Here is a 23,558-nt window from a genome sequence, read left to right as displayed (position 1 = left end):
AATTATATTCATTTTATTTGTGGAAAAAAAATGGGAGCTGAAGATAAATCATTTGCTCAAGTTATCCAACTTCTTTTCTTTTCTTTTTTTTTTTTATTTTGAGACGGAGTTTCATTCTTGTTGCCCAGGCTGGAGTGAAATGGTGTGATCTCAGCTCACTGCAACCTCCGCCTCCCAGGTTCAAGCGATTCTCCTGCCTCAGCCTCCCAAGTAGCTGGGATTACAGGCGCCCACCACGCCCGGCTAATTTTTTGTATTTTTAGTAGAGCCGGGGTTTCACCAAGTTGGCCAGGCTGGTCTTGAACTCCCGACCTCAGGTGATCCACCCGCCATGGCCTCCCAAAGTGCTGGGATTACACGCATGAGCCACCGTGCCCAGCCAAAGTCACCCAACTTCTAAGTGTTAAAGCTAAGACTTGGACCTTTTGGGTATGCTTTTTTGGTGATTGGGAACTTGACTGGGCTTTCTAAACTACTCAACAAAACTTGCATTCTTTCCTAGTCAGTTTGTTTTACCTCTCTTTAATTGGTTTTTCAAATCCTTGACACTTTTTCTGAATTCTCTGTGGGATGTCTGCTTCTCTCAGCCAAGTTTTCTATGTCATAAAAGAAAGCAAGGCCAAAAGACAAGAATTCTCTCAAACCCCCTTTTTCCACTTCTGAATCACTGAAAGCAGCAGCTGTCCTTTCTATTTCTCCTTCCCTTCAAGGCTATCAGTTTGCTGCAGCAGCTTCAAAATCTCCTTTTCTACTGGATTTGTCCTCTCAATCTAAAAATATACTCAAGCTTCATGACCTTGACTTTCTCTTTTCTTTAAGCTGCCTCTGTATGCCTCTCGTTTCCTTCTGCACTGAATTTCCTGACAATATCTCCACTTAACTTTCAATCTACTCAGGTCTGGCTTCTCTGGTCACTTTGCTGAAAATGCTCTAACCAAGCTATCTGATAACCTAATATAGTTGCCAAATTCAATAAATTGTTTTCATTTTCCAGCCGACTTGGCCATTGTACTAGATTAACAGTGTTAGCTGCCTCTGCTTCAAGAAACTTCCTTGTCCTGCATCTTTCATCATATCATTCTTATTTTTCCTGTCTCAATTCTTTCTTTGCTTCTTTTTCTCCTTGAGCTTTGCCTACTGTGTTCTCTCTCAGTCTTAGAGCATAGCTACCATTTAACTAGTTTCCTAAGCCAGATATCTTGGTACAAGCTGAGCATCCCTAATCCAAAAATCCAAAATCTAAAACGCTCCAAAATTCAAAACTTCTTGAGAGCTGACATGAGATAGGGGCATATTAATATTTGCTTTCTGATGATTCAATGCACACAAACTTTGTTTCATGCACAGAATTATTAAAACTATTGTGTAAAATTACCTGCAGGCTCTATGTATAAGGTGTATATCAAATGTAAATAAATTTCGTGTTTAAAGTTGTGTCCTATTCCCAAGACCTCTCACTATGTACAGTACAGTTTATAAATATCCCAAAGTCTGAAAAAAATCCATAATCTGAAATACTTCCAGTTCCAAGTATTTTGGATAATGGATACTCAACCTCTGCAACCTTTCACTATATCATGGTATCTATCTCTTGGCTTATTACAATAGCCTATTACTGTAATAGTCTTCTTGGCCAGGCGTGGTGGCTCACGCCTCTAATGTTAGCACTTTGGGAGGCCAAGGCGGGTGGATCACGAAGTTAGGAGTTCAAGACCAGCCTTGCCAACATGGGGAAACCCTGTTTCTACTGAAAATACAAAAATTAGCTGGCCATGGTGACACATGCCTGTAGTCCCACTTACTCGGGAGGCTGAGCCAGGAGAATTGCTTGAACCAGGACCTGGGAAGCAGAGGTTGCAGTGAGCCAAGATCACACCATTGCACTCCAGCTTGGGCTACAGAGTAAGACTCTGTCCCCCTTCACCCCCCAAAAACTAGTCTTTTTGCCGAATTAATCATTTATCTATACTTCTGCCAAGAGTTTTTCATTTTAAAAATTATTGATCTGCCATATTCCTGGTTTATTACTCACCTCTAAAATCCATATATACTAACATAGCATGCAAGGCCATTCACAGCTTGCCTCAGCCCAGCTTTTTAGTCTCAACTCCTGGCATTTCCTTTCATGCACCTTCTGCCCTAAAACAAACTTTTTGCCATTTCCAAACATGCTCTTTTTTTTTTTTTTCGAGACGCAGCTTCGCTCTTTTTGCCTAGGCTGGAGTGCAATGGGGCGATCTCAGCTCACAGCAACCTCCGCCTCCTGGGTTCAAGCGATTCTCCTGCCTCAGCCTCCCGAGTAGCTGGGATTACAGGCACGTGCCACCACGCCTGGCTAATTTTTTGTATTTTTAGTAGAGATGGGGTTTCTCCATGTTGGTCAGGCTGGTCTTGAACTCCTGACCTCAGGTGATCCACCCGCCTCGGCCTCCCAAAGTGCTGGGATTACAGGCGTGAGCCACCGCGCCCGGCCCAAATGTGCTCTTAATGACTCTGATTTTGCGCATGCCATTCCCCAATATGGAGTGCTTTTTTGTTGTTTGTTTTTTGTTTTTTGTTTTTGGTGCCTGTAAACTCTTGCTCATCTTTCAAGACCCAAGTCAAATGTCACCTCTTTGTAAAAACTTCCAAACTTTCCCTAAGCAAAGCCATCCTCAGCACTGTTAATGTACTTTATTGCCATCTTAGGGAACTTACCTGCTGCATTTAACCTGCTGAAATTGATATTAATGTGTTCATTCGTTCCTGCCCCTTCTCCTCCACCGTTGGCCTGTGGTTGTTGTGAAGGTTTGTGAACCTCAGGCTGGCACAGGGTCTGGTGTCCAGAAGGTACTCCTTCAATGTGTTCTAAATGCATAAGTTGACTTTGCTCTCATTAAGAAACTTGCAATCACAAAGCCACATTGAAAATTTCCTTTCTCTATAGTTGTTAAGATTTGATGAAAACTACATACTGCTAGACAAGTTACCTTCTATCACAGAGTGGCCTAAGAAACAGTGAGGAGAAGGGACAGATGTAATCTTAACTTTTGTCAGGCTGTTAATACTGTCTGCCACAAATTCATATTTATTAACAAATATTGGAAAATAAAGTCTACCGCTCACTATTACAGGCAAGGAACTAAGAACTAGAGAGAGTGTTTTTAATGGAACAGGGTCTACCTCAGAAATGATGTCAAGTAGATTGAAGGAATTTGTTCAAAATAATGCCCTTAGATCTTATGAATGACCTGGTGGAATTAATTTTATCCCAGGACAAAAAAGTCTCATTGTCCTCATCCAGTGATATTTACAATGAAACTCATATATTGTACAAGTTGGTGTAAATAAATATAAAGCAGCTAAGTAACTGTTTAGATTCCTCATAAGAATTTCTGACTCAGTATTACCAAAATAGAGTGCTTTATTTTCCCCGACAATCTTTTTCCCATTGCCCTGCTTTTGGTAAATAGACCAACATTTGCTGAGATTTGAAACCGGAAACCTGAGTGTCATTCTAGAACCAGGTATCTTAACCTTGGCACTATTGATGTTTTGGCTAAATAGTTAGTTGTGTATGTGTGCATGTGTGGAGTTGCGGGGGTAGGGTGGGGGCTGTCTTGTGCACTATAGGATGTTAAGCAGCATCCTTGGCCTCTACTCACTAGATGCCAGTAGCACACTTAATCCTAGTTGTGACAGTCAAAAATGTCTCCAGTCTTTGCCAAATGTTGTGTGTGTGTGTGTGTGTGTGTTTGGGGATGGAGGTGAGGTGCAAAGTCTCCCCTGGATAAGAACCACTGCTCTAGATTCCTGCCTTTCCTTCACTTACCACTTCTGCCCCCAAAACTTCCAAACCATTAGCATATCTTTACTATTCTACTACTTCCAACCATATCTTACCATCTCCACTACTATCTCTAGGGTACCTGTATCCTCGGGTGCCACTTACCATCCAACTGGGGACACTTTCAAGACTGAAAGGGAGTGTTATTAATAATTTTAAAAAGAGGCATAAATGAGACTTTCCATGGCAGCCCAGATGTGCATTCACCCTCAGTGTTATCCTGGCCCAAACCTCCAATTTCTGAAGCCTACACTAATGCAATTGCCCTCTACTAGTTTTATGTCTTTCCATCTGGCCTCCTTGCAGCAGCCAGTGTGCTTTAAAATTTTTTAAAGGCATATTGTATCATTTCGCCCCATAAAACACCCCAATGACATCTTACCATCATGCTTAAAAGAAAATACCAGCTTCTGACTCTAGCTCTGCCCTCCTTGGCCCCTAGTCTCACCTCAGCACTTTCCGCAGTCCTCACTGTAGGTACTTCATACCTACTGACCTTCTTGGAACATGCTGAGCCTGTGCAGCAACAGGCCCTCGTGTTGATCAGCCTATGCCTAAAAGGCTTTTGTCTAGCTTTCTATGTGGCTGACTTTTTTTTTTTGCTCATCAGGTCTCAGCTTAACTCTTTTACCCACCTCCTTAGAGAGGCCTTCCCTGAGGTCTACCCCAACCTGCCACCACCATACACCCACAGTTCCATACTGCTTTCCTCTTATGTGCTTATTCTATGACAACTTGTTTATTTTAACTGTGTTACTGAGCTTGACATACGTACAGTAAAGCCCATAAAATGTACTCTTCTTAAGGAGGTAGCTCTGTAAATTTGAACCTTGGTAAACACACCTTTAGCCACCATCCAGATCAAGACAGGGAACATTTCTAGCATCCCAGAAAGTTCCCTCATGCCCTCTTGCAGCAATACTGCTTTTCACCATATATACAGGTAACCACTCATGTAATGTCTATCTTTATTAATTAGCCTTACCTGTCACAATCTGTAAATAGTTTGTTCACTTGTTACTTTTCTGATTTCCCACTATAATATAAGCTTCCTGAGGGCAGGGATCTTGCTTATCTAATTTTCTGTTCTAAGCCCAATGTCTGGCTCAGTTCTTACACATAAGAGATACTAGTTATATTTTTCACTAAATAAAACCATCTGATCTTCTCTATTCAGTTTGAGAAAGCCTCACATCTAATTCCTTCTTGTCCTTAGATTCAATAGTCTTACCCCACGGAATCACCAAATTTGACAAAATCAAGATTCAAGCAATGGGGTGTGTGTGTGTGTGTGTGTGTGTGTGTGTGTGTGTGTGTTTACATGGAGTTCAAGAACCAGTTAAGAATTGCTTGCCAGGCACAGTGGCTTCACACCTGTAATCCCAGAACTTTGGGAGGCTGAAGTGGGAGGATCGCTTGAAGCTGGGAGTCTGAGACCAGTCTGGGCAACATAGTGAGACTCTGTCTCTACAAAAAATAAAATATTAGCTGGGCGTGGTGGTGCGTGCCTGTAGTCCCAGCTACTTGGGGGGTTGAGCTGGGAGGATCACTTGATCCCGGGAGGTAAAAGCTGCAGTGAGTCATGATGGCACCACTGCACTCCAGCCTTAGTGACAGAGCAAGACCCTGTCTCAAAAAATAAAAAAAATAAAATAAAAGAATTGCTATTTGCTCACTTCCATCTTCCACTCAAGATGAATTCTAGCAAAGACTCCAATGGTGAAACTGTTTGCATTCCTGAACAAAACTCCTAAAATATCTTAAACAGAAATCATGGAGAATGTATCAAACGCAATAGTAAAATATTTCTTTTTATTTAGTAATACTTTAGCCAAAGGCCTGGTTATGTCTGCAAAGACAAGATCTTTTTTTTTTTTTCTTTTAAGTTCAGGGGTACGTGTGCAGGATGTGCAGCTTTGTTACATAGGTAAACGTGTGCCATGGTGGTTTGCCACACAGATCATCCCATCACCCAGGTATCAAGCCCAACATCCATTAGCTATTCTTCCTCTTGCTCTCCCTCCACACCCCCACAACCTTATGACAGGTCCTAATGGGTGTTGTTAGCCACCATGTGTCCTTGTGTTCTCATCATTCAGCTCTTACATATAAGTGAGAACATGTGGTATTTGGTTTTCTGTTCCTGCGTTAGTTTGCTAAAGATAATGGCCTCCAGCTCCATCCATGTCCCTGTAAAGGACATGATCTCCTTCCTTTTCATGGCTGCATAGTATTCCATGGTATGTATATACCACATTTTCTTTATCCAGTCTATCATTAACGGGCATTTGTATTGATTCCATATCGTTGCTATTGGGAACAGTGCTGCAATGTGCATATGCATGCATGTATCTTTATAATAGAATGATTTATGTTCCTTTGGGTATATAGTCAGTAATGTGATTGCTGGGTCAAATGGTATTTCTGCCTCTAAGTCTTTGAGGAATTGCCACACTGTCTTCCACAATGGTTGAACTAATTTACACTCCCATCAACAGTGTAAAAGCCTTCCTTTTTCTCCCCAACCTCACCAACATCTGTTGTATTTTGACTTTTCAATAGTAGCAATTCTGACTGATAGGAGATGTTATCTCATTGTGATTTTGATTTGCATTTGTGTAATGACCAGTGATGATGAGCTTTTTTTCATATGTTTGTTGGCCACATGAATGTCTTATTTGAGAAGTGTGTGTTCATGTCCTTTGCCCACTTTTTAATGGGGTTGTTCGTTTTTTTTTCTTGTAAATTTGCTTACGTTCCTTGTAGATTCTGGATAGCAGACCTTTGTCAGATGGATAGATTGCAAAAATTTTCTCCCATTCTGTAGGTTGTCTGTTCACTCCGATCATAGTTTCTTTTGCTGTGCAGAAGCTCTTAAGTTTAATTAGATCCCATTTGTCTATTTTTGCTTTTGTTGCAATTGCTTTTGGTATCTTCATCATGAAATATTTGCCTATGCCTCTGTCCTGAATGATATTGCCTGGATTTTCTTCTAGAGTTTTTATAGTTTTGGGTTTTACATTTAAGCCTTTAATCCATCTTGAGTTGATTTTTGTAAATGGTATAAGGAAGGGGTCCAGTTTCAATTTTCTACATATGGCTATTCAGTCCTCCCAGCATCATTTGTTAAATAGGGAATCCTTTCCCCATTTCTTGTTTTCATCAGGTTTGTAGAAAATCAGATGGTTGTAGGTGTGTGGTCTTATTTTTGGGTTCTCTATTCTGTTCCATTGGTCTTTGTGTGTATTCTCGCACCAGTACTATGCTTTGAGTTACTCCAGCCTTGTAATATAGTTTGAAGTCAGGTAGTATGATGCCTCCAACTTTGTTCTTTTTGCTTAGTATTGTGCAAAGACAAGGTCTTTAAAATGCAAATAAATCCGGTTTTTATAGATTGAGATAAGAAAATAGAAGGTTAGGAAATAAAAATTGTAGCTGACATACAAAAGGTAGTCCTTGGAATTTGATGAAAATGTACTGTACTTTTTTCAATGCAGATGCAATTGATTATGACAAGTTTTATGCATCAGTACAGAAGCTCTTTGGTCCAGATGTGAAGGATCAAGATTTGAAACGCTTTTACAGGAAACTGTGCAACAACACGGACGCATTTGCAGACTGGTGTGAGGTAGATTCATTTCATGTTCATAATATGAAATCTAGGTATTATTTTTCTAGCTTTGGAATAAATAATTCAAACAAAGTGTTACTCCCACAGGGGTTGAACCACAATGTGCATGTGCCATGTTTCAATAAATGAAAGTGGGTAAAGTAGGTAACGATGTAACTGTATTATTAATAAACAACTCTTAAATCCTTTCAGACCAAGCTGCCAGTTGGAAGAGCTATACATGCCTCTAACAACAACCAGGATTTTAATGGTCTTCATTTCACTTTATAGGAGATATTTCTTTTCAATGGGTTCAATGTACACAAATTTTCAGTGTATCCGAGTTATTAATATAAGAGAAGAGGCTACAATTCACTACCTGTTATATTCCCTGAGTTGTTTTCTGATCACCATGGTATTTATTGTTAAAAAATTACATATATCCATACAGAGAAATTAAATAATTTTTACAGATTATCTGGTTCCTTAAAAAAATAAATGGAAATAGTAGACAAAAGAAAAAGCAAGAATCTAAGGGATCTGAATACCACATTTTATAAAATGTGGCTTATAAGCCGATGGATATGTAGAAGGAGAATTTAAACCCAAGACGCAGGAAAAATACGTCTCTCTCAAATATATATGGAGCTATCTCAAAATTGACCGCATTAGGCTAAAAAGAAAATATTAATAAATTGTGATATAATACATTAGAAGCCTAAAATAAAAGATAGCCAATCCCCCACATCACCCAAATAAAAACCAAATTAATTGATTTTAGAAAAACATTGCAAAAAAAAAAAAAAAAAGATTTCTACAAAGCCTTTGAGGAATATATAATTCCCATGTTGTATGTATGTTTCTATAATGTAGGAAAAGCTGAAAAGCTATCCAGGTCATTTTATGACGTTAAAATAACACTGAATTGAACATAGGCAAAATGTCAGGGAACTATAAGCCAATATTACTTATAAATATAAATTCTAAACTCCTAAATAAAATGTTAACAAGTTGAATCCGGCAGTGCATTAAAAATCATTTCTAAGTACAATTTACCCCAGCAAAGTAAGAGTGGTTCAATATTAGAAAAGCCAGAAACATACCTCATTTAACAAGTCAGGAGAGAAAAAATAATATGCTAATCTCAATCTAAAGTCAGCAAACTAAGGCCTATGGGCCAAATCTGGATAGACAGCCACCTTTGTTGTAAATAAAGTTTACTGGAACACAGGAATGCTCACTCATTTACAAATTGGCCACGGTTGCTTCTGTGCTACAATAGAAGAATTATGTAGTTTTGACAGAGGCTGAATGGCCTGCAGGCCGAAAATACTTACTACCTAGCCCTTTTTGAAAAATGTTTGCAGACTTCTAACCTGAAAGTAAAGTAAAATTAAAAGTAAAAAAGATGTCTAATAAGAACTCAATAGCCATCCTTGCTTTAAAAAGAAAAATAATCTTAGCGGAATAGCAATAATAGAAAATTCCATTAATTTGAGAAAGGAAACTGACTGTATTAGTATTCTATTGCTACTCTACTAAATTATCATAAATTTAGCCATGGGAAGAAATACATATCATAGTTTGCATGGATCAGGAGTCTGGGACAGCTTCACTGGGTCCTCTGCTTGGGGTATCATAAAGCTGCAATCCACTGTGGGCAAGGCTGGGTTCTCGTTTGGAAGCTCCGCTAGGGAAGGATCTGCTTCCAAGCTCATTCAGGTTGTTGGCAGAATTCAGTGCCTTGCTGTTGTAAGTCTGAGGACCTCAGCTTCTTGTTGACTGGAGGCTGCAGGCTTCCCTCTTGTCCTAGAAGCTGCCTGCAGCCCCCACCATGTGGCCCTCTATACTGGCAGTTCACAACTTTGCATCTTCAAGGCCAGCGGGAGAATTTTTCCCTCCATAGTCTGATAAGAGGAAATTTTATATAATGTAACATAATCATAGGAGAAACAGCTCATCATATTTGTCATATTCTCTTAGTTAGAAGTAAGTCACAGTTTCCACCATATTTAAGGGATAGAGATGATACAAAAGTGTGACTTGTGTGTGGGGGAGGGAAGAGGAGGTCATTTTAGAATAGGTCCACCATAATAGACTTACCAAAAATATATTTAAGTAAGGATCATATTTACTGCTGAAATACTAGACACAACCCCATTAAAGTCGAGAACAACAAAAGGATGCCTATTCACCACTAATCTTCAACACTTTATTGGAGGTTGTAAGCCATGCAAAGAGAGGGGAAAAGGGCAAGAAATAGAATTGATATGTAATCAATTATTTAAAAAGACAAAATTCTCATTATTTGTGGATATTCTACCAAGAATGTCCAAGAGAATTATATGGCAAACTATCAGAACTGAGAGGGTTCAAAAGAGTTCGAAAAAGATACACACGGCAGAATCAGTAATTTCCACAAACACCAGCAATAACCACCCCTCTCTCACCACAACTAACTAGAAAATAAAAAGATTCCATTCACAAAAGCAACACATAGGAGAAAGTATCATGGGATGATGCTATTGAAAAAAGATAGTAGAATAATAATTGAGAGGCTCAGTTTGTAAAGATACCAAGTGTTCCTGAATTGACTTAAAATTTAATCTCACGCTCCTTGCCATTTCACGCTGAAACATGAAGACAAAGGGAAAGCTGGGCCCGACCCCCCGTCCCTTCTTTTGCCATTACTGGCTCCATCTTCTATCATGAGGGGCCGTGTGCTCACACATGGGCACCCCAGCCCACACGTCTAAGCTCTTCCATACCTTCACCTCCACAAATACTATCCCTTGGCCACTCCTCAGAGCTAGCGGTGTACATACCAATGGTATGCAACCCTTTCTCATATGGTGGATAAGAGGCTTCACAGGCCTGAAAGTAGACTTGGCCCCTTTGGGGAGAGAATTCTGGGGTTCGAGGAATCTAGGGCATGGTTTAAAAGCATTGTTACGGACCCCTGGTAGACAAGGGGCCATTAGCTTCCACAGAAAAGACTAGAGTGGGGCCGTGTAAAGCTGTGCTGTCCAACAAAGTGGCTGCTAGCCACATGTGCTACTTACATGTAAATTAAGTTAGAAATTCAGCTCCACAGTTGCACTAGTTACATTTCAAGTGCTCAGGATTCACATGTGGCTAGTGGCTATTGTATTATACAGGACAGATTATAGCACATGTCCATCATTACAGGAAGTTCAACTGGACAGCGCCACTCTAAAGGCATAGGCCCCTTGCCCTGGGCCTACAAGCAACACTGCAAATGGAATCATGGCTATTTTTTTTTTTAATATACTGATTCAATAAAGTAGAAGACATATATGTATTTAACAAGAACTCTTAGCCACCCAAAGATTTTGAGAAATCAAATGAAGAGTGAAACAGTCAGCTACTTTGCAGCCACACAGAAATGACCATTTTTTCCCTAAATCGTGTAAGTGTACAACATGAATGCATTGTTTTGTGCTTTTGTTCCAGGATCTAATCTCTATCACACTTTCTAAACCCTGTGGATATTCCCCCATAGATGGGTAACTTGAATGTAATGTCATTAAACTTGGGATAGATGTGATTCTGAGAATCACATTTTCTCATTGTTCTCTATTTTCTTATGAATATTTCTCACACACTCAATGGTTTATGTGCATGAATTTCTAATGCAATCATTTTGGACCACTTAAAATGTGAAAATGTGTGTCTAACAAATGTTTCGTGTCAATATAAAAAAAATTATGCACATTTGGAAATTAGAAAAGTCTGTTCATATTTTATTACACACTTAGATTCAGAAAAGCAATGCTCTAAAGATAGTTCATAAATGCCAACAAATGAGACAAAGCACTCTGTGATAAATCCGTTTACATGGAATTCTACAGTAACTGAGAATTTGGTCTCTGAGTGAAATACTACTCTAAAGTAAATCCGATTTTTTGTTTGTTTTACAGATGAGGAAGTCAAGCCTCATTCTCTCTGATATCTACTCCTTCTCTTTCCCTTTCTACTTAGAACTTCCTTCTAACTTAATCTTCCTTCATTTGTAAAATGTGTTCTTTTTTTCAAGAACCTTCTTTTCAGTTTCTCATTTAATCTTCACAACAGCTGCACAATGTAGATTATGGAGGATATGTTATTGAAATGATAAAGATGAGAAAAATCGCAAAAAGCTTAATTGACTTATCTAAAGCTGCACAGAAAGTCTGTTTTGGTCTTGGGGCTGAGATTTTTCTCCCTCTTTATGTAGTAAGTTCATCTGACATTATCCTGGGGCCAGGTGCGGTATCTAATGCCTGTAATCCCAGCACTTTGGGAGGCTAAGGCAGGAGGATTGCTTGAGCCCAGGAGTTTGAGACCAGGCTGAGCAACATGGTAAGACCCTGTCTCTATGAAGAAGAAGGAGAAGGAGAAGGAGAGAAGAAGAAGAAGGCTTTAAAAAAACAAAACATATGACATTATTCTGTTACATCACTTGGGTTCCTATAAATTGTATGCAATTTTAATAGAAAAACTCATGGCCAGCCTCTGGCACACTGTATGTATATAAAGAATCACTTGAGGTTTTAAAAAAAAATAGGGCAGGAAGGTTCTTCTTTTATTGTCCTGTCATTTTTCTCACAAACTATTTGTGTCAATGCTCCTAAGGGGCATTTCTATTTCAAGCCATGTGACCTAACCTTTCTGGGCTTCAGAGCCATCATCTGTAAAATGGAAATTCAATTCAAGGAGACTAACTTCATTTTGGTATGGATTACCTAGTGTTTTCTTAATCAGTTAATATATCAGGTAATAAAAACAAGATTTATTCTTTTAAACTCAGGCACAGACATACCAATCTTATTCCAAATATAAATCTCTTTGTGGTAGAAATGCCACAAAAAGTTGCACTTTCTTTTTCAAGATTTTTTGATGCAAAGACACTTGGAGAATTTGAAATTCATAGAATAATGAAATCTTATTACTCACCTAAACATTATCTAGACCTGCCCCTTCAATTTATAATGGAAAAAATTTAATGTAAGGAGATCAAAAGAAATATGACTGCCTTAAGTTTATAAAGCTAGTTCATGGAAGAGTCTGGGGCAGACACGGTCTACTTTTCTTACAATGCCATGTTAGTCTGGGTTTCCAGTGGGCAACTTATAAACACATTTTTTTTTAGGAGCACACTACAAATTAATCCAAAGAAGAGGCATACGACACCATATGGAATGCCTATAATTGTGTTCCCTCCCAAAAGTGAATTTAAAGTGAATTATTATAAATCTAAAATTATATTTGCTAACTTCAAAAATGTTAAAAGAATGTTCCAGGATAGGCTGAAAAATAAGCTGCATGCAGGTTTTTATTTTCTTCTATTGGCTTTTTTATTTTCTCCATATGTTCTACAATGAACATATGTTCCTTATATAATCAGATAAAAATGAAGTTAAAAATGAATCACTTAAAGCATGGAGCAAGACTTTTAAATAGCATAGTTAAAATAAAATTAACATTCTAATAGTCATAATATATATATAAGTGATAAAATACTCAAATCTTGTCACAGGAAAAATTACTACACTGAAACTGAAAAGGTCGAAGGAGAAATTTGAGATCTTAGAGGCTATGGCTCATCACGGGAAAAAGGGGTATTTGCTGCTCTTTAACAACATTATTTGCTTGAAACATTTCCTTTCAAAATGTAAAACTTTCACTGTTGTTTCTGAAGGAGTTTATCTGGTATAATACCTAAATTTTTCTCAATAAATTCAAATAATTTGATATTTTTCATATCCTTTGGAAGTTATTTTTTGGTAAGCATTGTAATAGTGTGTTATTTACAAGTGAGAGTAACAAAATTTATTATTTTCATAAAAGCATATGTCTACAATCTGCCATCTACCTACATGCAGATGTGATTATAAAATATATGCATGATAAAATGCATAAGTGATGTGTTGTTTGGGTAAGTAACAAAAATGCTTAATGCGCAGTTTTAAATTAGCAAGGAAGATACTTGAATTCTGTTTCCTGTACTGTCTCTGGAAAAATTAGGAATTATAGTTACTCAAATGTTGACATTGATTGAGCTCCTTCCTGGCAATTGGTGCAATCTAAGTACTTGCTAATCTCCCTCATTACGAAGTAATCTAATCATGCACTTCCTCAGTTAATCCTTACAACAGGGCATAATACGGGGATTATTACTGATTATCCTTATTTTACACATGGGAAAGACTCAAGTACAGAGAAATTAAGGATCTTGCATGAGGTCATGTGACTAGTAGACAGTAGAACCAAGATTTGGACCCGTGACCAATTCCTAAAGCACTGAATACTTCCTCGCATAGGACATTGCTCCTGAATTTCTTCTCACATCTGTTCTTAGACACTTGATGCCTTGGCACTATCCCCACAACAATTAAAATAAAGTTAAATGACTGACTGCAAACTGCTCTTTGAGTATGAGTATCATTGATGTAGGAGACATAATTTCAAATTAGATGACAGCATATATGATGTGGAGTTCTCTCATCTCCAATAAACACTGAAATTCATTAATGTAGAAACAAAGAATCATCATCACCATTATCATTACACATTCTCTGAAAATTATTATTTCACACTATTCTCTGAGGTTAAATTTGCTGCCAACATTTATCAATTGTCTACTTTGCATAAGTCATTTAAATTGTACCAAGTTGTGTTTATAAAACGAGGGCAGGAGAATTGCTTGAACCTGGGAGGCGGAGGTTGCAGTGAGTCAAGATCACACCACTGCACTGCAGCCTGGGTGACAGGGCAAGACTCCATCTCAAAAAAAAAAAAAAACCAAAAAAACAAAAACTACCCTTAAAGACAAGCTACTGTTCTCATTAGAGGCTGTGGTCTGGATATCATGTGTCATTTATTTTTCTCTCTCCCATGAGGCCTTCTCAGTGTAGGCTTTCCAATGATAACAATAGCTAATGTTTTAAAACGATTACTATATGCCAGGCACGGTGCAAAATGCTCATTTTGACATGACATGATGTCATCCATTATGTCATTTAAACCTCAATAAAACAAAACAAAAACAAAATTCAGAAGTTTGTTCTTTTGTTCTACCGATGAGGAAGTTAAGACTTCAGAAGGTGAAGGTATTTTTCCAAGTAATGACTATCAATTCCTTGTATAGTCTGAACCCTGACCCTGGACCACCTGACTCAGCAGCACACGCTCTTTGCCATACAGTGGTATCGTGGGTTTGAATGATACAGGGCTGAGGTACAGATCGATACGTAGTTGTTAACTGAATAATGCATCAATGAATGATGACAAAGATTGCAGTAAGAAAACCTTCCCGTCCCCTCCAACAGAGATCTATTCATTTTCCTTTTCTTTTCTCAGTCGTTCAGAGGGAAGTTGATATTAAACCTAGAGGTTGCTGTGCCCATAAAAAGTGAGCGATGATTTCTGAGGAGAGAACAAGTTAAGTTTTTAGGGAGTGCTAATTTTGCTGGTGGGTAAAAGGGAAAATACAAGCAAGTCTCGATGAGCCTGATTTTCCCACAGAAAGGAATCTAACTGTGGGGAATAATTAGGGCAATTGTGTGTTGGGAGGTTTGAAGGTGGGGGAATGTAAATGAAGAAGTAGTAACATTTGTGAAGCAACATGATAGGACATATATTAAAATATTTATATAATGTTAAGCCATCATCTAGCATCTAAATCAATATTATTAAAACAAACTGGCATATTGCTGGTTTTGATTTATTTCCAATTCAATCATTAGTCACTAGTTCCTTTAAACTCAAAGTATGGTCTCTCATGAAAAGCTTGTTAGAAATGCAGCTTCTTAGACTCACCCCAGACCTACTGAAGTCAAATCTGCATTTTAACAAGATCCTGGGTGGTTAGTGTGCACACTGAAATTTCAAAAGGACTCCTCAGTTCATTTCGTGCATTCAACTTTATGGGAAATACTGATATACTAATTATATGACTTTTATAAGCATTTTATTAATTAAAAAATGTAACTACATAATTATTTTTAAGTTCGCTCATTATAAGAATTTTACTTCTGTTGGTTGATTAATATGACAATTGAAGAACAGCTATCTTATTTTCTTCATTTTTCAGTTATATAATTTGACAGTTTATTCACAAATAAGAACTCTTTTCTTCTTCATGATGTTTTATTTTTTATTTTTTTTCATAGTAATTTATTCTCATGCAATGCCTAGACATAGGATTTGGAACACTTAAATAAAGAAACTCTTAAATTCCCACCAACAGGGATAAAGAAAAAAAAATCTAGCCCTGAAAATTTCATGGCAAATGGGTAAGATAGTCATTTGAGAGTGGCCAAACTCAGTGTCACAGTTCTTAGTAGGACCCTGCATGATGAAGACTGATTTCATTTCCAAATAAGTGCCAGCTCCGAGTAGACCTATCAGTCTGAGCGTCAGATCTATTGAAAAGAAAAATGAGTAACTGCTCAAAAATCATGCATTATCAGTATACAGTTTGTTGAATATATCAAACCAGGGGTCCTCAACCCCAACTGTCAGTGGCCTGTTAGGAATTGTGCTGCACAGCAGGAGGTGATCAGTGCAGGAGTGAGCGTCACTGCCTGAGCTCCGTCTCCTCTCAGATCAGCAGTGGCATTGGATTCTCACAGAGCGTGAACCCTGTTGTGAAGTGTGCATGCAAGTGATCTAGACTGCGTGCTCCTTATGAGAATCTAGTGCCTAATGATCCGAGGTGGAAGAGTTTCATCCTGAAACCATCCCTTGCCCTGGTCTGTGGAAAAAGAGTCTTCCATGAAACTGGTGCCTAGCGTCAAGAAGGTTGGGGACCGCTGTAGTAAATGTCTCCTGGTATAGGGAACCCCTGACAGTCACAAAGCAAGGTGCTGGCTGTTAATACTAATTAGACTTTAAATTCAGCCAACATGAAATCTTGTTACTTTACAGTTAATTCTGAGGCATGGTGCATATTTATACGTGCTGTTTGGGATTTCAGATCTTTGGATACTTCTCCTCTGAAGAAGATCCTATTACTTCCCAGTTGGATGAAGAAAATTTGGTTTTCTTTGTGTCTAGAAAACGGCGAATTTTAATTTCAGGTGACATTTTAATTTTCTCTTCCAAATTAGTACGAGTTTTAATATTTTTCTCAAGAATAAATATTGGGACTATATGTTTCCATAGAATCACTTTTCATTTTATGTATTTGTTCAATGTTTTATCACTGGGTGTCGGGGTGGTGAAGAAACTCTATGACTATTGAAATTGAAATATTATAATTGCTTTGAAGGACACTAAATAGAGAATGTGATGGGAGAAAATTCACATTTTCCTGAAAAAGACTCAGACTTCCAGTGAAAACTCTCTGCAATGATGTCACAATAATGCATGCTCCAGGAAAAGAAGTCACGTTTCTTTTAAAGTATTCTTCAAATTAAGTTTTTGAGTTTTCACTAAACGTGACTCTTCCATTCACTCTCATCTACCCGTGATTATCTTAAAGAAGTTTAATCTGACATCTCTGGAGAGCTTGGGCCAGTCACGGAGGGGCATTGTCCCCAATCTGGGAAGTCTCCAATGTATGTGTTCTTCATTTTCAACTTTGAGCCTGGGACCCAGGACCCCCCATCCCTCTCCACTCTTAACACCTTGGGTTTTCTTCTCCTTCTTCCCTTCATGGTGGGAGGAGGTCAGGAAGAGGGAAGACAAACCTTCAAACCTACTCCTGTTTTCCAGCATTTCCTCCCATATTCTGAAATGAAGGTCAAATGTGATGTCTCTTAAAAAAGCACCTGGAGGCTGGGCACGGTGGGTCACGGCTGTAATCCTGGCACTTTGAGAGGTCAAGGTGGGTGGATCACCTGAGGTCAGGAGTTCAAGACCAGCCTGGCCAACACGGTGAAACCTCATCTCTACTAAAAATGCAAAAATTAGCCAGCCATGGTGGTGCGCACCTGTAGTCCCAGCTACTCGGGAGGTTGAGGCAGGAGAATCGCTTGAACCCCAGAGGTGGAGGTTGCAGTGAGCTGAGATGGCACCACTGCACTCCAGCCTCAGTGACAGGGCGAGACTCTGTCTCAATCAAACAAACAAACAAAGCACCTGGAATGCTTTCTGAGCCAAACCCATCTTCATCCTTGACTTTTCCTTAGCCCAACCACAGACCTCAAAAGAGCCTGGCCTCTGGCCATGGGAACTAGAAAGCAAAAACGAAAACAAAAACACAGACACAAAAGGGCTATCCCTTCTGCGACCACACTGAGCTAAGGAGGGGTCCCAGAGCAGGGGAGAAGTGTTGCTGGCAGCCTACGTTAGAGCTTTGAAAGTCTTTTTCTAGATGACAGTTGCATTCTATAATTCATTTCTCATTCAACAAATATTTGTTAAAGTCTACTATGGAGGCCAGATACCTTTCCAAATGCTAGAGACACAGCAGTGAACAAACAGACACAAATCCCTGGCCTCATGGAGTTTACATTCCAATAGGGAGAGGCAGACAACCACAAACATTAAACAAGTGAAATGTACAGTATGTCAGATGGGAATACATGCTATAGGACAAAAAGTAAGCAGGTTGTGGGGAAAATAAAGCAGGAATGTGGGAAGCAGAAGGTGGTCTGAGAGCGGGAGCATGGTGTTCGATAGGGTGGTTAGGGAAGTCCCCACTGAGAAGGTGAAAAAGATCCGTAGAAAGTGAGAGAGAAAACCATGTATTTCAGGTAGTGGGGACAGTGGTGGAAGCTAAGGTTGGAGAGGCAACAATGGGAGTGGGGACAGATGTATTGGGACTTGTAAGACGTGCTGAAGACTTCTGAATGAGGCAGAAAGCTACAAGGGGGCTGTGGATAGAGGAGAGGAGTAACCTGAGTTATCCTTTATATTCTATTCTAGCTTCTGCATTTAAAATAGTCTGTAGTGTGGACGGGGTGGAAGCAAAGAGAATGATGGTGGCTTGCAATAGGGCAGTGTTTCTCCATCTTTATTTTTTAAATTACTGACCCCTACGGAGCCTCTTTAGACTTTTTGCTCCTAATTGCCTTCCCCTCTGCCTTATCTTGCTCTATGCCATTTTAATGCCTCAGGTATTAATTATTAAGTGAATCCAATTATATACTACATGCATATCTGCACTTTCTATACAAAAAGAGTAAAATGTATTCATGTTCCCTCCAAGAACTAATTTGTACCCATTTGGGGGCAATATCTTCTCTGTTGAGATATACGGATGAGGGTGGTAACACTAGGGTATGACACCTGTTCACTTGCCTTTCTTTCCTAAGAGTTTGCAATTATAAAAATTAAGTACCCTGGAAGAAATTCTATATATATGGCTTTATCATTCAGGACATGGCCATAGAAACATGAAAGTGTCTAGCTAGTCTTTTTTTTTTTTTTTTTTTTTTTTTTTTTTTTTTTTTTTTTTTTTGTCAAAAGGCACTTTTTTTTTAAAGCCTTAATGACAGCTCTAGTTTCATTCTTTTATACTGAAAAGCCTGAGATAGTATTTTTTATCATGTGTAAACCACAATGGTGCGAGTTCAAAGAAAGGAGTCCTAAGAGATGTGAAATATCTCAAAAAAGAAATGATTCCAAATGATGTTTAGAAAACGTGTTCTCTGTGAAATATGCACATGCACGTGTATGTGTGGGGGGTGGGTGGGTGTGTGTCTTGCATTTTCTCTGGGAATTAATGCACCACATTTAGTTAGAAAGCTCTATATATGCAAATTAGTATCTCTGAGGATCATTAAAACACAATGGTTGCTGGGTTTTATGGTTTTACTCTAATTTTTAAGTAACTTGGGGCTTTCTAGCAAAAAAGCTGTTTATTTTTTGTTGTTGTTGTTGTTGTGTTTTTTGAGACAGGGTCTCGCTCTGTCACCCAGGCTGGAGTGCAGTGGTGCGATCACAACTCACTGCACCTCAACCTCCTGGGCTCCAGAGATCCTCCCACCTCAGCTTCCCGAGGAGCTGGGACTACAGGCATGACCAACCACACTCAGCTAATTTTGTATTTTTGGTAGAAATGAGTTTTGTCATGCTGCCCAGGCTGGTATCAAACTCCTGGACTTGAACAATCCACCTTCCTCAGCCTCTCAAAATTCTGGGATTATAGGAGTGAGCCACTTGTGTCTGGCCATATCATTTTTTTTTTTAAACAAACCTAATGAGTTTTAGCATCTTTACTGCTGAAAGTTGAAATTAATATTATGCTGTTGACAGGTAGTAGAAGACGAGATGTGATTAAGAGCATTGTCAAGGTACCTCACCTGGATTTACTAATAACAGCTACTCAGAAAGGATTAATAACAGTTTTTAATAACCAGGTAATTTCTTTTTCTTTTTCTAACTGAAGGATTCATTTTACAATAACCAGGTAATTTAAAAGCTTGGATTTCTGTCTCCCTCCCTCTTTCCCTCCCTTCCTCCCTCCTTCCCTTCCTTCCTTCCTTCCTTCTTTCCTTCCTTCCTCTCTCCCTCCTCCCTTCTTTCCTTCCTTCCTCTCTCCCTCCTCTCTTCTTTCCTTCCTCCCTCCCTTCTTTCCTTCCTTCCTTCCTCCCTCCCTCCCTTCCTCCCTCCCTCCCTTTCTTCCTTCCTTCCTCCCTCCCTCCTTCCTTTTCTCCCTTCCTCCTTCCCTTCCTCCTTCCTTCTTTCCTCTCTTCCTTCCTCCCTCGCTTCTTCCTTCTTTCCCCCCTCCCTTCTTTCCTTTCTCCCTTCCTCCTTCCCTACTTCCTTCCTCCCTTCTTCCTTCCTTCCTTCCTCCCTCCCTCCCTCCCTCTCTCTCTTTCCTTCCTTCCTTCCTTCCTTCCTTCCTTCCTTCCTTCCTTCCTTCCTTCCTTCCTTCCTTCCTCCCTCTCTTCCTCCCCTCCTCCCTTCTTCCCTCCTCCCTCCTCCCTTCCTTTTCTCTCTCTTGGTTTGTCTCTGCATTATATATATGTATCAGGTACAGTGGAAACCATAAATTGTATTTTAGAGTTATTCCAAAAAAAAAAAAAAACCCAAATATTTAGTAATGAGGAGGCTGCTGTGCCCTGTGGCAATTCTTTGGAACTGGTGACTGCATTTGGCATTGTTCCCTCAGGGTGTCATATCGAACCATGTGGCATCAACACAATTAAAAGATGCTCCTGGATAATGTCTCGGTTAAAATCAGAAACACTCATGAGCCGAGTGATTAATAAAAGGTCCCATCAGGAACTTTGGACTTGAAATAAAAATGAATTGCTCAAATTCCAGCCCCGCTGTTTTACTAATTATGTAATTAAGTAGGGAGCTTAGCGAGTCACTAACATCTTTCACATCTCTCTTTTTACATCTGTAGAATGAGGACAATAAAACCTGTCCTCCCTCAAAGGATTGTAGTGAAGGTCAAATGAGAGAATGGGTGTAGAAACACTTTATGAACAATACATCCCTACATGAATGTAAGGCTTTGCTATTATCAATGTCATTTCTAAATTTGTAAGTTTTGGACTTTCACTTTAATGGAATATGTTACAATATACCCTACATAATATTTTGCTATGAAAATAAAAGGTAAATCTTTGGTGTTATTTTAAAAATCCTAATGATTAGTTCATTTCCAACTAGAAACAAGCTTTATGCAAGTAAAATATCTTTGAAATAATCACTATGTGATTAAAATTTTTCACATAATTTTCAGTTCTTCAGTAATCTCCAGTTCAGGGAATCTTTCCGAAGCTGAAGTCACAGACAGCCAGATTCTGTCAGAGGTGGGGGCTGTGTGGCCCTGGAGGCGGTGCAGTGAGGGATGCAGAGTGTGGGCGTGGAGTCTGGGCTCCAGCCTCGCACTAACACTTAGAGCTGTGTGTGTTATTTAATATCTGCATGCCCTGGTTCCTCATCCAAAATCATAGACCTTCCTTCTTGCTCTTTGAGTTAATACTAATGAAGTGCTAGCATCATTAGAGTTCCTCAGTAAATGTTGGCAATTGCTGTAATAAACAAATAATGTGAAAACAAAAATGAATTTGCCTCATTTAAATATAAAAACCTTCTCGATCTTTTTCTCTTGGTGCATTATTTACCTTCTCTTTTGTTACCTCAAAAATAGAACTAAGATGGTATCTAAAAAATAATAGGAGAAGGAAAATAATTATGTGCATACTAAAATATTCAGAATGACGTGAAATAAGTCAGGTGACATTATCACATTTCCACAGATGCTTTACAAACATGCACATACACGCAAAAGCTTATAGATGGGCACGTGCATACTCACAAATGTGCAAACACATATGTTTTTTATAAGATAATGTAACTGGAGAAAAAGATGGCTAAGAAATTAATGGTTTTGTTTTGTTTTTGTTTTTTGTAGAAACAGGGTCTCGCTGTGTTGTCCAGGCTAGTCTCGAACTTGTGGTCTCAAGCCATCCTCCCACCTCATGGCCTCCTAAATTGCTGGGATTATGGGAGTGAGCCATGTCCAGCCCAAAATTAATTATTTTGAGATTTGATACAGCAGGAATAAATATTGTTTTGATTGTTGCAAGCCTTACAAATATGACGTATCATGTGAGAAAAGTTAAGCTGAAAGTGTAGGTCACAGGAGTGATTTATTAAAAGGTAGCCCTTAACAACTCCAAATATCTTGGATTAATTCATAATTTAGGCTGTATCTGAAGTACAATAAATATAGTTCAGGATTTTCTTGATGATATAAACATTAAATGTTATTAATAAAAATTCAAAATATATCTATAAGGATTATGAAACTTTTAAAGCAGCTGAGAGGACTTTAAATAGGTGACTTCCACTAAAGATATATATAGAGAAAGAGAAGCAGAAACCACAGGTGTTCTGGTCCGCTACTCACCGGTTTTCTTACCGCGATGTATTTTCCCATCTAGAAGTCAGTCCCGGGTTAGAAAAGCCTTTTTGAACTCTTCAGATGAAAGGCAGCCTGTGGGTAGCCATGACTAACAGCTTTAGTGATCTCTCTGATCTACTTTCTCTGTTTCACATCATGCGTTTCTTCTGGGCCACTGTTTCCTAGATATTTCTCAAGGCCATCTGAGCATGTAAAAGAAACAAGGTCATTGAAATACTTCAACTACTTGCCTTCATCTTGGGAGCAATTTCCATGCCACAAGAGTAGGAAAGGCTGCTCATGTATACACTGCTCTCTGCATGGGATAAAGCTGTGGTTCTTAACTGGTGTAGTACCCAGTGCATATATATTCACTCAACAGGTGCTTATTGAATAAAAGAGGAGGCCCACTGGGTAAAATGTTCTTTTAAGTCTCAACTTGGACAGAGTTAACTTCAAATGAAAAATGGTGGTTTTTCTCAATCACTCTATTTAGTAACTACTCTTGCCATTGCTGTTAGATTATTTTGCATTCCTATTTTTTGGCATCAAATGTTGCTCCAAACAACTTAAAAAAAAAAGAGAGATGTAGTTTGCATAAAGGAAGAAAATGATTAGTGAAGTGTAAGACTCTTAACAGCGCAGTCACCAGGTTTAACAACGAGCCACAGAGGGATAAGCCTGGCTCACAGCAAACAGTCCGCATCATTCCACAGAGCTAGCTGTTCCAGGAGAAGGAGAGACAGGGAGGAGACTTACAGAGGGCAGAATGACAGCTGAGATGAAACCAAGAAGATTCTGTGTTGTTTTAGAGTCAGCATTTTCATCTTTAATTGTAGTGTCAACTAGATTTCATTACTCTCTTCCTTTTTCATAGATGAGAGTTCAGACCAGCACCAATGTTACAGTAAGTACACTTAAAAAATTCCTAATTAAGTCAAGGTTAGGGCTGTGATGATGGTTCCTTCACAATTACTTAAAATCTCAATGAAGTAATGAATAGACTCTGGATATATATTTCATATATTATAAATTTATGTTTACTGACTAGGATCAAAACTAAGCCTTGAGCAACAGCAAAGAGGACCCAGGTCTTGCTTTCTGGAGTTAAACTGACTGCAGAGAATTGCTTGGAAACTGGTTACTCCTTGGAAGCTTCAATTTAAAAGCTTCTCAGTTTTTCTGAGCATCTGTTATCGGAGAATGTAAAGAATGGATACAACCCAAGTTGTGAGAACAAGGAGGTAGCCCATGGAAATAATTAGAAAATATTTTTATTTTAAAGTTGAATACAACATTGAAAGTTT

The 23,558-nt window shown here is 38.8% G+C and overlaps 1 protein-coding gene across 1 annotated transcript in view; it reads left to right on the top strand.

The window, feature by feature from the left end:
• The window catches only part of WDR64 (WD repeat domain 64), a 157,291-nt gene that overhangs the window by 975 nt on the left and 132,758 nt on the right, over positions 1 to 23,558 (top strand). The window contains exons 2-4 of the mRNA XM_074037116.1: positions 7,324 to 7,454; positions 16,417 to 16,519; positions 19,644 to 19,747. Coding sequence (XP_073893217.1) covers positions 7,324 to 7,454; positions 16,417 to 16,519; positions 19,644 to 19,747 — 338 coding nt within the window. The remainder of the gene's footprint in view (positions 1 to 7,323; positions 7,455 to 16,416; positions 16,520 to 19,643; positions 19,748 to 23,558) is intronic.

Source organism: Macaca fascicularis, chromosome 1 (genome assembly GCF_037993035.2).
Source record: "Macaca fascicularis isolate 582-1 chromosome 1, T2T-MFA8v1.1".
Lineage (NCBI taxonomy): Eukaryota > Metazoa > Chordata > Mammalia > Primates > Cercopithecidae > Macaca > Macaca fascicularis.
The sequence above is the reverse complement of the archived record's forward strand: the minus strand, read 5'-3'. Positions and strand labels throughout refer to the sequence as shown.